The sequence below is a fragment of the Cebus imitator genome, unplaced genomic scaffold (genome assembly GCF_001604975.1).
Source record: "Cebus imitator isolate Cc_AM_T3 unplaced genomic scaffold, Cebus_imitator-1.0 Scaffold81, whole genome shotgun sequence".
NCBI classification, from domain to species: Eukaryota; Metazoa; Chordata; class Mammalia; order Primates; family Cebidae; genus Cebus; species Cebus imitator.
Genome location: NW_016107396.1, coordinates 3,352,009 through 3,365,577, shown reverse-complemented (window position 1 = coordinate 3,365,577; position 13,569 = coordinate 3,352,009). Strand labels below are relative to the sequence as shown.

The 13,569-nt window shown below is 36.7% G+C and overlaps 1 protein-coding gene across 1 annotated transcript in view; it reads left to right on the top strand.

The window, feature by feature from the left end:
- LAMA2 (laminin subunit alpha 2) overlaps positions 1–13,569 on the top strand; it is a 621,613-nt gene that overhangs the window by 340,888 nt on the left and 267,156 nt on the right. Inside the window, exon 13 of the mRNA XM_017533228.2 lies at positions 11,846–11,947. Within this exon, the coding sequence (XP_017388717.1) occupies positions 11,846–11,947 (102 nt within the window). The remainder of the gene's footprint in view (positions 1–11,845; positions 11,948–13,569) is intronic.

Sequence of the window (13,569 nt, the reverse complement as noted above, 5' to 3'; positions counted from 1 at the left end):
TGTTGTCCAAGCTGGTCTCAAACCCCTGGGCTCAAGCAATCTTCCTGTCTCAGTCTCCCAAGTATCTGGAATTGTAGTTGCGTGCCACTGCATCTAGCTCTAGTTCCAGATTTTAGAAGTTAATTCTTACACAGGATTTTAAAAATGCCTCCCCCTCTGTATTAGGGTTCTCTGAAGGGACAAAACTAATAGGATTGATGTATACATGAAGGAGCATTTGTTAGGAGAATTGACTCACATGATCACAAGGTGAAGTCCCATAATAGGCCATGTACAGACTCAGGAACAAGGAAGCCAGTTCAATTTCCAGAACCTCAAAAGTAGAGAAGCCAGCAGTGCAGCCTTCAGTCTGTGGCCAAAGGCCTGAGAGGCCCTGGCAAATTACTGGTGTAAGTGCAAGAGTCCAAAAGTTGAAAAACTTGGAATCTGATGTTTGAGGGCAGGATGCATCTGGCACAGGAGAAAGCTGAAGACAAGAAGACTGAGCAAGTCTAGGCCTTCCATGTTCTTCTGCCTGCTTTATCGTAGCCAAGCTGGCAGCTGATTAGATGGTGCCCACCCAGAATGAGAATGGGTCTGCCTCTGCTGGTCCAGTGACTCAAATGTTAATCTCCTTTGGCAGTACCCTCACAGACACACCCAGGTACAATACATTGCATCCTTCAATCCAGTCAAGTAGATACTCAGTATTAACCATCATATTCTCCAACACTTTCTTATATAGGTTCTATTTCTGCACTATACAGTGAGGTTTTTTTCTCATACACTTGATAGACCTTTAGCTTTTCCAAGAAAACAATCATGTTTTTCCCAAGTCTTCTTTTTTAAATACTCCCATTACCTCTCCAAACCTTTTGTTCAGCTGTTGGAGCCATCAACATCCTGGTCACACTTCTAGGGATGAACTCTAATTTGTCAACTACTCTCTTAGATGCTGGTGTCATCAATTGATCACAGTGTTCTGAATGTGCTCTGTCTAGCTATGACTACTGTTGGATTGCCACTTCCTTTAATCTGTACCCTATGTGTCTTAATACAGAGAGTATATTGTTTGCCAATATATCGTAGCATATTGAAAATGCATTTATGACTTATAAAATATATATTACTAGGTGTTAGAATTTACACTATTATCCTAATATACAGAAGCTGGCAAAAGTAATGTCATATAGTTGATTTATGTGCGTAAATGTCTAAGTGACTTAAATATTGATTTTTCTACTTCAGCTGCAGATCAAACTTCCCAAATGCTAAAGCTTCCTTATTTTAAAACAAATGCATTTGTGGTTCAGCAGTCTGCAGTACGGTAAGCTTTTTATAAGTAAGCTCTAATCACTGAAAAGCTCAAATAGACACATCTCCTTTAGCCTATTTTTAGGACTGATAAAGCTAAGAACAGAGAAACCAATAAAGACATATTTTAATGGTGGCAAGGTATCTCATGGGGTAGTACAAATTTATCCCAGTTTTTTATGCCTTCTCTATGTATAATACATTAAAGTGATATATGGTGTTGAATGTGATTAAAATTCAGCAGATACTTATGCAAGATCTACTATCTATAAGATGCTTATGCAAAGTTCCATAGGGAAACATAAAGACGTGAATAAAATCTGAATTGGGCCATCACTATGCTCTTTCCCCCAAATCCTGGGATTTTAAAGTGCCTTTAGAATTATGAAATAAACCATTCGGTTTTTAGTATGAAATGTTTAGAGTATTTTAATTTTGAAAACTATACTTATTAAAAAAGTATGACTGACAAAATTTATTGCATACATGTTATGTGGCTAGGTATCAAGTGAGGAGTTTTATGTTTATTTTCTTATTTCATCCCGGGAACAGACTTTTGAAGTTGGTGTAATTCATCTTATTTTAATGAAAATTCACTGATGCTCTGAAAGCATAAATAACTTTCCTAAGGGCCTGATAGTGCTTAAAGGCAGAATCAGAATCCAAAACCAGCTCTGGAAAATCTCCAGAAATGAGCTTAATGTTTGTGTGATTTATACAGGACTCCAATATTAATAGACATGTCAAACAACTAACACAACCCTTTACCTGTTTATTTTGGAAGAAGACACTTAAAATGTATTTTATTACCCTGTTGATTCTCCTCTGGAGTGTGACTTAGTATCCATTGCACCTTTGGGATTCTTATCCTCTAAAATTCATGACCAGTTTCTGCTGCTGTAGTAAAGAATCACCTGCAGAGTTCACGAATGAGGGAAGAGTGAAAAAGGAATAGTGGTAGATCAATACCATTTAGCATCACATAAGTAAGGTTGGTGTTCTGCCTTCTACTTTTGTGGGAAATAAGTTAGCTGCTATTTCAGAATGTCCTCCATCTGAGTTATGGAACCTGAAATTAATTCAACTCATATTTAACACTTTAGGCCATATCCAAAGTTGTGGAAAGTATAAGTAAACAATGAGGATTGCCTACAAGGCAAGATGAGAACTCTGTTTTCTATGCTTTCTATTATTCCTCCCTTGGCAACAGAAGTAGTAAAGGCCATGCTATAGCCATGTACAGTCCAATGTGATGAATATCCTTAAAGACAAAATCCTTAAGCAGTAAGTGAAAGGTTAACTACAATTCTCATTTAAAAAGAAAATTGCATTGCTGATATCTCGTTTTTACAGCATTCCCATAAATTTTCCACAAGGATTATACATTTTCTTTTTATTCATTTGTCATTTATGTGACAATAGTAAGTCTGTTTCTCTTTAGCTTAAAGGAACTTGGATTCAAATGTGTTCTGTTATTTTAATCAGCATCAATGTTGTATATCATGAGTGTGTGGCTTTTAGTTTCCTTGGCAGAGGCCTTGAAAAAATTCTGAACTCTAGTCAATAAAAAACTCTATGTATTAATATATATTAAACCATAACTTATGGTTTATTTGATGAGATCAATGTTTAATTATGGATAACATGAATTTTTTACACTGAATATTTACACATAAATTAACTTAGCCCATAGCAAGAGTACTAATGGGATGTTTCATCTAAACATAGGCTAGTAAATGCAAAACAAACAGCTGTTGCAAAGACCCTGTTTTTGAGTCTGGGCCTTATAGCACAAAGCCCTCCAGAGAATTTGGCCACTACTATTTACTCGCATCTATTGAGATTGTACCATTTCAACTCAAGAGCTGATCAGTGTATGTCACAAAGTAACAAGTAGTACTTTAAGTCAGAAACTTCAAGGAAACATGAAATACTCATTTCCTATACGGAATGTTATCTTACTAAGTACATCATCTTCTTCTATTGATGTTTAGCAAATCTATTCATAGGAGGCTCATATTTTCAAGTGTGCCCAAATGGATCTAAGCGTTGGGGAAATATATATGAAATAAGAAAAGAAAAAAAAAGCTAATCCATTTGTTTTACAATTTTTCCTGCCTACTACATTTTGTTGGACTTCTTGTTATATAAGAACTCCTAATTATCTGGTTTTCAATTGTAATCAAAAGCATTCTTACCTAATCAAACTCTTCAAATTATATTTACTTTGAGTTATAACTGAGTATATGGAAAGTATAATTGGGCCTTAATTTGTTACACAGCAGACAAAACATATGCTCAAGATAGGTCAGTGTTATTCAAGTGAATAAACATTTCAACAAAAATTTGTATGAGAAATTCATGTTGTCCTCTCATTCCTCTCTATGTGTCTTTCACAATTATTATTTTCCCCCCTGCCAATCAAAACATATAATGACTATCTCTTGGCCTTAACCATAAGAAACCTTGTAAATAAACATTGACTAGGCTGTAGTTTATGAGAATGTGGACTTATATGAAATGTGGGAAGAAAATATATGAGTGAGTAGTTTTGTGGGCAGTTGAAGGGCTGGGCTTCGAGGACACTGAAAAGCAACCAGTGTTAGTTACACTTGAGGCAGTGTCTCTGGTGGTCTGTCCCAAAAACTGTGTTCATGACCTCATCACATTCATACTTTCCATCACTACTCTTTATACTTCTGCAACTTAGGTCACCCAATACAGAGGAATGCAAAATTATTATTATTATTATTATTATTATTATTTATTGAGACAGAGTTTCGCTCTTGTTACCCAGGCTGGAGTGCAATGGCACAATCTTGGCTCACCGCAACCTCCGCCACCTGGGCTCAAGCAATTCTCCTGCCTCAGCCTCCCTTGTAGCTGGGACTACAGGCGCACACCACCATGCCCAGCTAATTTTTGTATTTTTTTTTTTTTAGTAGAGATGGGGTTTCACCATGTTGACCAGGATGGTCTCGATCTCTTGACCTTGTGATCCACCTGCCTCGGCCTCCCAAAGTGCTGGTATTATAGGCATGAGCTATTGTACCCGGCCAGCAAAATTATTTTATCAGGTTAGCCTGAATGTAGAGGCCATGTCTGAAAAAAAAAAAAAAATCCAAATTCAGGTCTTTCCCAGCCAGTTCTAATTATTGCACATGTGAAAAGGACATAGTTATTGTGAAAAGAAATGCTATCAAAATGGTCTAATGGCTACAAGAAGGAAAAGAAAAGAGGAAGAAGGAGGAAGAGAAAGAGAAGAAGAAGAAAGCTAAGGAGAAGCTGGGTAACAGGAAGGACAAAAAGGAGGAAGAGAGAAATGAATACAGGCAGGCTGGATATTTTCTCGATTTTTATTTTAAATTTGTGTCCCCTGGACTGCATAACTCAGTTTCCTGCCTTCTATAACAACATTTCTAGGATGTGTTGTCTCTGGCACCTACAACTCAAGTCCATTTTCTGTGCATGAAAGATGATATAACTTTAAAATCTCCAATGAAAATTCTGCCTGATCTCTAATTCTACAATCCTCTTGTTTATGTTCTATTCTAATAATTATGGAGATTTTAAAGAGGAGAAACCTGCTCTTATATAAAATTTATAAATACACTGAAGGAAATAACAAAACCTTGAAGTGAAACATTGTTTCTATGATAAAAGAGAGCTCTACAAATAGATGCATTAATAAACACTTTTAAGGGAGGGATACCTTTATAGAGTTTAAGGCTCTGGGGCTTTGGAATCTAAGAAGATGAATCACTTGCCCTGTTTGTGATCCTAAATGGAAATTGACAGATATGTTTAATTTATCCTGCTCAGTATTACAAAGCCTTTTTCTCATTTGATTTTTGTGTATCCCTTCTGAAATATTTGCTCTGGTAAGCAAAAGCAAATAGCAGGTTTTACACCCCATTTAGTGAAATAACCATGATATGATATAAGCTGACATCAGAGAACCAAATGTTCCAGGCTTATTTTATGAAAAAGATTTCCTCTCCAGATACATGGTCCTCAATCGGTTATCTCCCCCTTCATTCCTCAATTCATAGTTCTTGAGATTGAGAGAAAAAGAGAGGCCAGAGCACAAGTAGCCTACTGCTAAATTCTTTTATGAAGCTGAGTTTTATCAATTACCTTGTAACCGTTTCCAGTCATGTGGGAAAACTTCTTGCCTCATTAAATCTTTAAAGCAATGTGCACCATGCACACTATATGGTTATGTGTGACATTAGGTTATATGTTGCATTGCAACTAGAATACTGTTTGCAAACAAGCTGGGATTTTTCCCCCCGAAGGTAGAATTAAAACAGGTACTCATGGGAAAGAGCTACTTGTGGTGTTCTTTTCTTAATGTGGTGAAGCTGAAGAACAGGAAAGTGAATGGCTTAGCCCAGAACCATCTCGGGAATGGAGGTGCGTTTTTCCTGCAGTGCCTTCTCAATTTCACATCTGAATCTCCCTGAAGAGAATTTCCCTTAGTAGATATGGAGAAAGAGGGAAAAGGCCAAGCCTTTGGAGACCCTTATGAAATGGAATGAACTGCTCTCACTAAATTCACTTTCTCTCTGTATTGAAAAGAGATATAATTTTCATCTCTAGTAAATATAGTCTAACCCATCCAGTAAATATAAGAATTGCCTCAAAGTGAACTAAAATTGCACTTACTCCTACCAGTGGAAAACCGTATTTCTCTAGCCAATAGAACAATGACAGCTTAGTTCCTAAATAGCAAGAGAAAATGAGTTCTATTGGCTGAACACACAGTGCTCTGTAAAATCAGAGAAATCAACATTGTCCCCAAAGTGAACTCACTTGAAAGTCTTGAAGATGTTCAGTTTTATAAAAGACTCGTAAAATTAATAAATGTCTGCAAAGTCAAAAACGTGGAAAATTACAGTTATGTACAGTACATATAACTTACCAAGACCACTTATTTTTGTCAGAATTTTTCAGTGAATGTTAATCGATGAATTTATTTATTCAGAGCTCTCCCTGTTTGGAATCCTTTAGTTCCCCTATTTGCCGTGGTTGCCACTGACTCCTCATCAGACAGGAAATATCACCAAAAACCTTTTTTGTCTTTAATGTTCTTATTAGTGAGACATCAGCTAAGCAAACAAAGAAAAGAAGCGTCTGAATAGTCAGAGAACTACAGGAATGAGAATTCTGGCAGGAAAATTCATTTTTAAAAATCTAGGTAACAGAATGAATAAATATAAAAAGAGGCTAGATCAGATACGCCCCCACATTCTCAATTCATAATGTTCATAGTATATTCATATTTTTTTCATAGTGCCTCCTTGACCAACAGAAATAAGTCACAGTTCTGTTTAAGTAGTATTGCCAAACAACCTAATAAATTTTCATGTTTTAACAACCTAGCAATTGTTTAAAAAGAAAATGCGCAGAAAATAATATTTTTTTTTCGTAAATTACCAAAATTACTTACTGATGGGATGTGGTGCCTTTGGGGCAGTCTATACCTTCTCAAATCTGAGTATCAGATTGGATAATACTACCTGTATTTCCTTTTTCATGCTGGCTTTTGTGCAGTTCTTGCTTTTAATTACAGTCTTCCCTAAAAACCTTTCTTAATAAAAATACAAAATGGCCTAAAGTACAAGTAAGCAAAAATGTGGCTCAAAATATTGAGAACATCATTAAATGGAATATAGCATGTTCTAAGTTTAAACTTGTGAACCACCTTGAATTAATTCTTGCAGCGCCCAACAGATATTTAGTAGTGTTGTGTTTCCTTCAAATGTTTATAATATTCCACCATACCTTTGTGAGTTCACTGCAGCACCCTGGGGCACCCGTACACACAGCTTGTGAATGTGGGGCTAGATAGAGCCTGGAGGTACTGAAACTACACAGAAACTTGAATGACATTAGGGATCCCGGACCACTGGAGAATATTCATTAGGGAAGTGCAGCAATATATGTAATAGTTGATTAAACTTTCCCCATCAAAAAGACTGAAGTCAGAGAGATCAATTCAGATGCTTTATGAGAACCTACTTGGTGTGGTATGGCATTGGAATGGAAAGTTAGACTAGAAATATTTCAAAAGAATAGATTGAAGGACTAATCTGATATAAATAATAGAGTTTAAAAAATCAGACGCACTTATGAGTTTTCTGATTTAAAATAGAGAGATAAAGCATTTCGCTTGACCCAATCATGGGTGTTGAGAAAATGAGCAAGTTTGACTCCTGGAAAGATCTAGATAATGAGATTAACTTAGGGTATGTTGAGTGTTTGAGACATTATTGGAAAATAATTTAATATAGGACTGTTATGGACTAGACTGCATTCCCTCAAAAGTCGTATGTTGAAGTGTTAATCTTCAGTACCTCCGAACATGACTCTGTTTGGGGACAGGATCTTTCAAGAGTTCATTAAGTTAAAATGAAGTCATTAGGGTGGGCTCTGATCCAATATGACTGGTGTTCTTACAACAAGATGAAATTAGAGCACAGGCGCACTCAGAGAGAAGACCCTGTGAAGACACAGAGAAAAGACAGCCATTCATGAGCTAAGGTGGGAGGCCTCAAAAGAAACCAACTCTGTTAACACCTTGATCTTGGACTCCTAGCTTCTAGTACTGTGAGAAAATAAATTTCTGTTTTTTAAGTCACTTCATCTCTGGCACTTTTGTATAGAGGCCAGAGAAAATTGACAGAGAAACACAGGACAGTCCAGAAGATATAGACTGATGGACCTAGTATAAACGTAGTAGTTTAATCCATGAGAATGGAATCCATATGGAATGATAATCAAAAGAGAATGAGAAAGGTCTTAGAGATATCACTGACTGAGTGGAGAATAAGAAAAAAATGTGTCTATAAGTGAGACAAAGGTATGACCTGGACAGGGGAAGGAGTACTAGGAAAATTCAGTGTAATGAAACACAAGGGATTCAAGAATCATAAGAACCATATATCACATCAAAATTGAGAATAAAACTCAGTCAAATGGCCATTAGTGGTTGGCACACAGAATATATAAATGACTTTTAAAGACACACTTCTAATGGAGTACCAAAGGTAGTCAACAGGATGCAGAAGATAAAATTAGAAAACATGGATGCATGGGAATAAAGAAACTGATGTCCCAGTTTTCATTGAGAGTGAAACTAATAAATAAGCATAGATAAGAGCTAGAGGAGCCAATAAAGATTGGCAGCCCTGTGCACGCTGGATTTGAAGCAGAGAGTAAAAGTTGGGAGGCTGAAGGGATTCCAGGAGAGTGGAGAAGCAAAGGCAAAGAGGCACCAAACAAAGGCAGCACCTGGAACTTGGAGGAATGGACAGACGGAGAAGAGGCAGAGAATTCTTCATCTAAAGCAATAGAAAAGGACAATGTATACTCAGAATATTCTCAAGGCTTTTTCCCTGAATAACAGCCTCTTTCAGTAAAGAAAGAGTTGTCTTTACTGAACTTTACTATAATTGACTCATTGCAAAGTCTCTTATACAATGGTATGTATTCTTTGGGGAAGACACGTTAGCTGGAAACACCAGGAAAATCTTGATTTTACAGCTTATAGAAAGATTATGGAGTTGAAGGAAAAATAGAAGGAAATAAATAAAAAAAAAAAATAAGTTAATGTTCCTAGAAGTACAACCTCTAAATTGCAGAATGACATCTTAAACAATCCTTTTAAGAATTACTTAAGTGCCTGGGCATAGTGGCTCATACCCGTGATCCCAGCAGTTTGGGTGGTGTAGGCAAGTAGACTGCTCTAGGTTAGGAATTCGAGACCAGCCTGGACAACATGGCGAAACCCCATCTCTACGAAAAATACAAAAAATTAGCCAGGCACGGTGGCACACACTTCTAGTCCCAGATACTCGGGAAGCTGAGGCATGAGAACTGCTTGTGGCTGGGAGGTGGAGGTTGAAGTGACTCCATTCTAGCCTGAATAACAGAACAATACTCTATCTGAAAAAATAAAGAAAGAAAGAATTAAGTACTTGACTAACTGGTTACATAAATGTGATCACACACATATACCTTTAGGGCGAATGAAAAATAAATTGATTCTGACATTGTGTCAATGGGTGCTTGAGGCTTGGGTGAAAAAAAAATATCTAGTAACAATATCCTGCATATTTTTTAAATGGTCTGTGTTTCACACAACTTTAATGGAAGTAAAACAGTCACTCATGACAATTTTCAGGCGATTCAAAATATGTTGTAATAATGGCAAATATGAATATCAGAGATACACAAAAGAGTTTAGAAAAAATCATTTTATAAAATGTGAGCTAAAACAATGTTTTACTATTATTGCTATTATTATTAGCCCTAGCAGAATAGGGTAAATTATTTCTATTCCTTAGTTCATATTTTATATTATCACTGACCTGCATAAGGTGCCCCTCTTTTTCTGCATATTTATTTGTTCCTCCTTCCCCCTTTCCTACCTCTAATTCCTCTCTCATAATATTTTACTTTATGTCAGGGATCCCCAACCCCTGGGCCATATAGGTCTGTGGCATGCTAAGAATTGGGCCGCACAACGGGAGGTGAGCATCAGGGAAGTGAGCATTACCGCCTGAGCTCCACCTCCTGTCAGATCAGCGATGGTATCAGACTCTCACAGGAGTATGAGCCTTATTGTGAACTGTACATGCGAGGGATCTAGGTTGCGTGCTCCTTATGAGAATCTAATGCTTGATGATCTGAAGATTTTATCCCCAAACCCCTCCTCTTCATCCATGGAAAAATTGTCTTCCATGAAACCAGTCTTTGATGCCAAAAAGGTTGGGGACTGCTGCAAGTTTACATTTTATGTGATTTTATTAAAAATCAAATATCATAGGTGATCTTTTTCTGCCTCATCTGTAGTCTTAACTGCTTTGACATTCAAATTACACACTTTGACTCTTTATTGATAAAGTGGAAAATTATCCTTAATTCAAATGTGTTTTACTTGAGTATATATGGTGATATCATATATTAAGTTGATATTTTTCTTTCCTTTTTAGAGAAGCCATATTCAAGAAAAAATAGTATGTAATCCAAATTTTAAATAATCAAAGTAGATTTGGAAGCTCAAAATTTTGTAACATTTTAGGCCCATGTTGCAGTGTTCTTCCCAAATCTCCTTCCAAATATTTTTACTAATTTAGAAAATTCTAAATAGTTCAGTCCTTTTTGAAATATATAAAATGTTTTTTTCATCTGCCTTTCTAGAATCCTCTTATTGAGAAAATATGTAGCTGATTTCAAGAAGCATGTTATGTGCAATTTTGAATGTTTATCTTAGTAGAACCCAAAATCTTCTACATAGGTTCACTCCTCATTACTCACAGTAATGCCAAGTGCTGTAGTCTAGGTAGATATTTATTATTTTATATGTGAAATGACATTAGAATAAGGCCATTTCTCAGTGGATTAGGGAAATAAGAGTTTTCTGAATTTAAGTTCCTTATAGAGCCCCACGTAACGAGCTTTTAGAAGACATTGCAGAGCTGCAATTTGAAATCCTGTTTAAATGACAAGCTATGTGCCATTCTTTCTGAAACAGTTTGGAGGAATCAGGGTTCCTCCTTTTCCATCCAGTGCACTCCCAGCCAGGAATTGCTTTCTGGTCAGGGTCTGCCATGAAAGGCCATAGAAAGCCACCCCCGTGAAGCCAAGGTCTCCGCGTGTCAGCACAGAGCTAACAGCAGAATATAGATCATCAGCTTTGTTTTATGAATGCCTCTATTTACAGTGCTGGAGTGGAATTTTAAAAAAAGGATTACAGCATTTGCATTGAATCTGTCACTCACAACTTCAATTTTGATTCCTGTCCAAAAATGACCTTGCTTTCTCATATTTTTCTTAATTTCTACAAGGTGACTGTCAATGTCAAAAAATGTAAACCTCAAGTGTACATTGCATGGGGCTTGGCAAGCATGTTGGAAGGAAAGAAGTTTGTTTAATAAAAGGAGATAATATTTATTCAAACTAAGCCTATTATATCGCGTAGAGGAAAGTATACCTTCTTTGGCTGTTTTGATTGAATTTTAATATAAAATAAAATTTGCTGCTAACCTTTGTTTTTCCTTGACCAATAACGTTTCTCGGCTAAGCATGTGGGCTATGCAAAGTGCCTGTCAAATGAAGGGATGTCTTTGTTGAAAGAATTCAGACTCACAGAAAGTGAGTGACCCTCAGGGATGGGTAGAAATCTCCCAATTTTGACAAAGATCTTTCTTTGTTCGGAATTTGTAAAGCTCAGACTATAGACTAGGAAGATGGCAGGAGGATCTGTGTTTGACTTCATGGAACTTAACCTATTTCAGCAAGCCTGCAATACTGGAGAAAATAAGACTTAAATTTATGTTTATGTCAGGCTTGCAGTTGATGGGTAAGGTTCGCAGAAATGTTACTCCTGAAGAAATGTCTATCATTCCCACTTTGTACTCCAGTGATTTCTGCTTCTTGCAAATACTGCCCTCTAGAACAATAAAATTATTATACAACAATAAGTAAAATATGATTTGGCAGTCCACCTCCTATCCTGCAATGATATGCATCTTCTCTCTTGTAGCTCCCATCAGTAGGAGGACAGTTGACATTTACCATATCATATGACCTTGAAGAAGAGGAAGAAGATACAGAACGTGTTCTCCAGCTTATGATTATCTTAGAGGTAGAGTACTGAAATCATCATTTATGTCCAACCATATTACTTCCTTATGTTACTTGAGGTTACCAGTACTGTATTTTTTACCTGCCTGCGTAGACATTGACTTACATAACTACTTAAAAATATATACGTTAGGAGTTTTTTATGCCACTCTTATGTTTTACTCTGAGACTTATCTAGAAGACTGAGTATATTTGTTGGGTTTGAATAATAAAGGAGAACTTTAGACCAGGCTTAAAATTTAAATTTCAAACATAATGACCATGTTTCCAAGAATATAAATATTATGAAAGTGTTTAGGTGCATGATAATTTACATAATTGTATTTTGTCCATTTCCCCTGGCTTTCGGGTAGATTTTATTGTCTACTTCCTTGCATATATTAAATGAAACAGGAAATTTGTTTATTTAGTTACAGTTAAATCTTGACTTCAAAATCCTGTTTTAGGTAAGAAAGGTACAGGAGAAACTGCTTTCAAGATTTGAAGGGCAATAGGCCTCGAAGCCTGCAGCTACCTTAAAGGCCCTCGGCCACCCTTTCTTACCATATCCACTCTTTCCAATAATGTATCCCCTCCCCTCAACACTCATACATATTCAGAGGCACACACATGCATGCATGTTTACGATTCCAAATGGGTAGATGTTAATTTAGCACCAGGCTCTGTTGTTTTCTGTCTTGAAACTTTCATGCATGTGAATCAATGAAAAAATAAAAAAATCTTTTCTCAAAGTGGACATTTTCCAGTATTGGATGAAGTAGTCTGCTCTCTCTCTCTCTCCCTCTCTTTCTCTCTCTCTATATATATACATAGTAACTAGATGTATACTTTGGAATTCCTTTAAGATGAAAGGAGTTCTCCAAATGTAAAGTGTTGAGACAAATTATGTAGTATTTGTCTTAGCTATTCATGTGAATGAACTAAGACAAGAAAGATTACCTAAATGCCACAGGTCGTTCAATATACTCCTTAGATGCCATTACCCTGTTTTGAGAATTAGACTGAAGTCTTTTTTATTGTTTGTTTTCCCCATGTAGAAAGTTCCTTTAAAATAACAGCTTAATTCCATTTTAAGTTTCTTTCTCTATTGTTCTGCACAACTCACATCCGTCATAAAATAATATATTTGAAATATATAACTTTCAGGCGCTTGTGTCAATTCAAGGTGTTTGTAATCACATATAGCGTTTCGAGATAACTATTATTTTAGTTAATGGGGAAGTAAGGTCATGCAAAACCAAGAAGCGCATGCTTCCCAGTGCATGTGGCTAAGGCCAATATTAAAATTGTGTTGCCTTCCCTTCATGTATACCAGAAATATATTCCCTGAGTGACAGGGAAAGCCAACCTTAAATTAAAAGCCTACTGAGCCTGGACACAATGGCTCAAACCTGTAATTCCAGCACTCTGGGAAGCCAAGCCAGGTGAATCACCGGGTGTGAGGATTTTGACACCAGCTTGGCCAGCATAGCGAAACCCCCGTCTCTACTAAAAATGCAAAAAATGGCCGGGCGCAGTGGCTCACGCCTGTAATCCCAGCACTGTGGGAGGCCGAGGCGGGTGGATCACGAGGTCAAGAGATCGAGACCATCCTGGTCAACATGGTGAAACCCCGTCTCTACT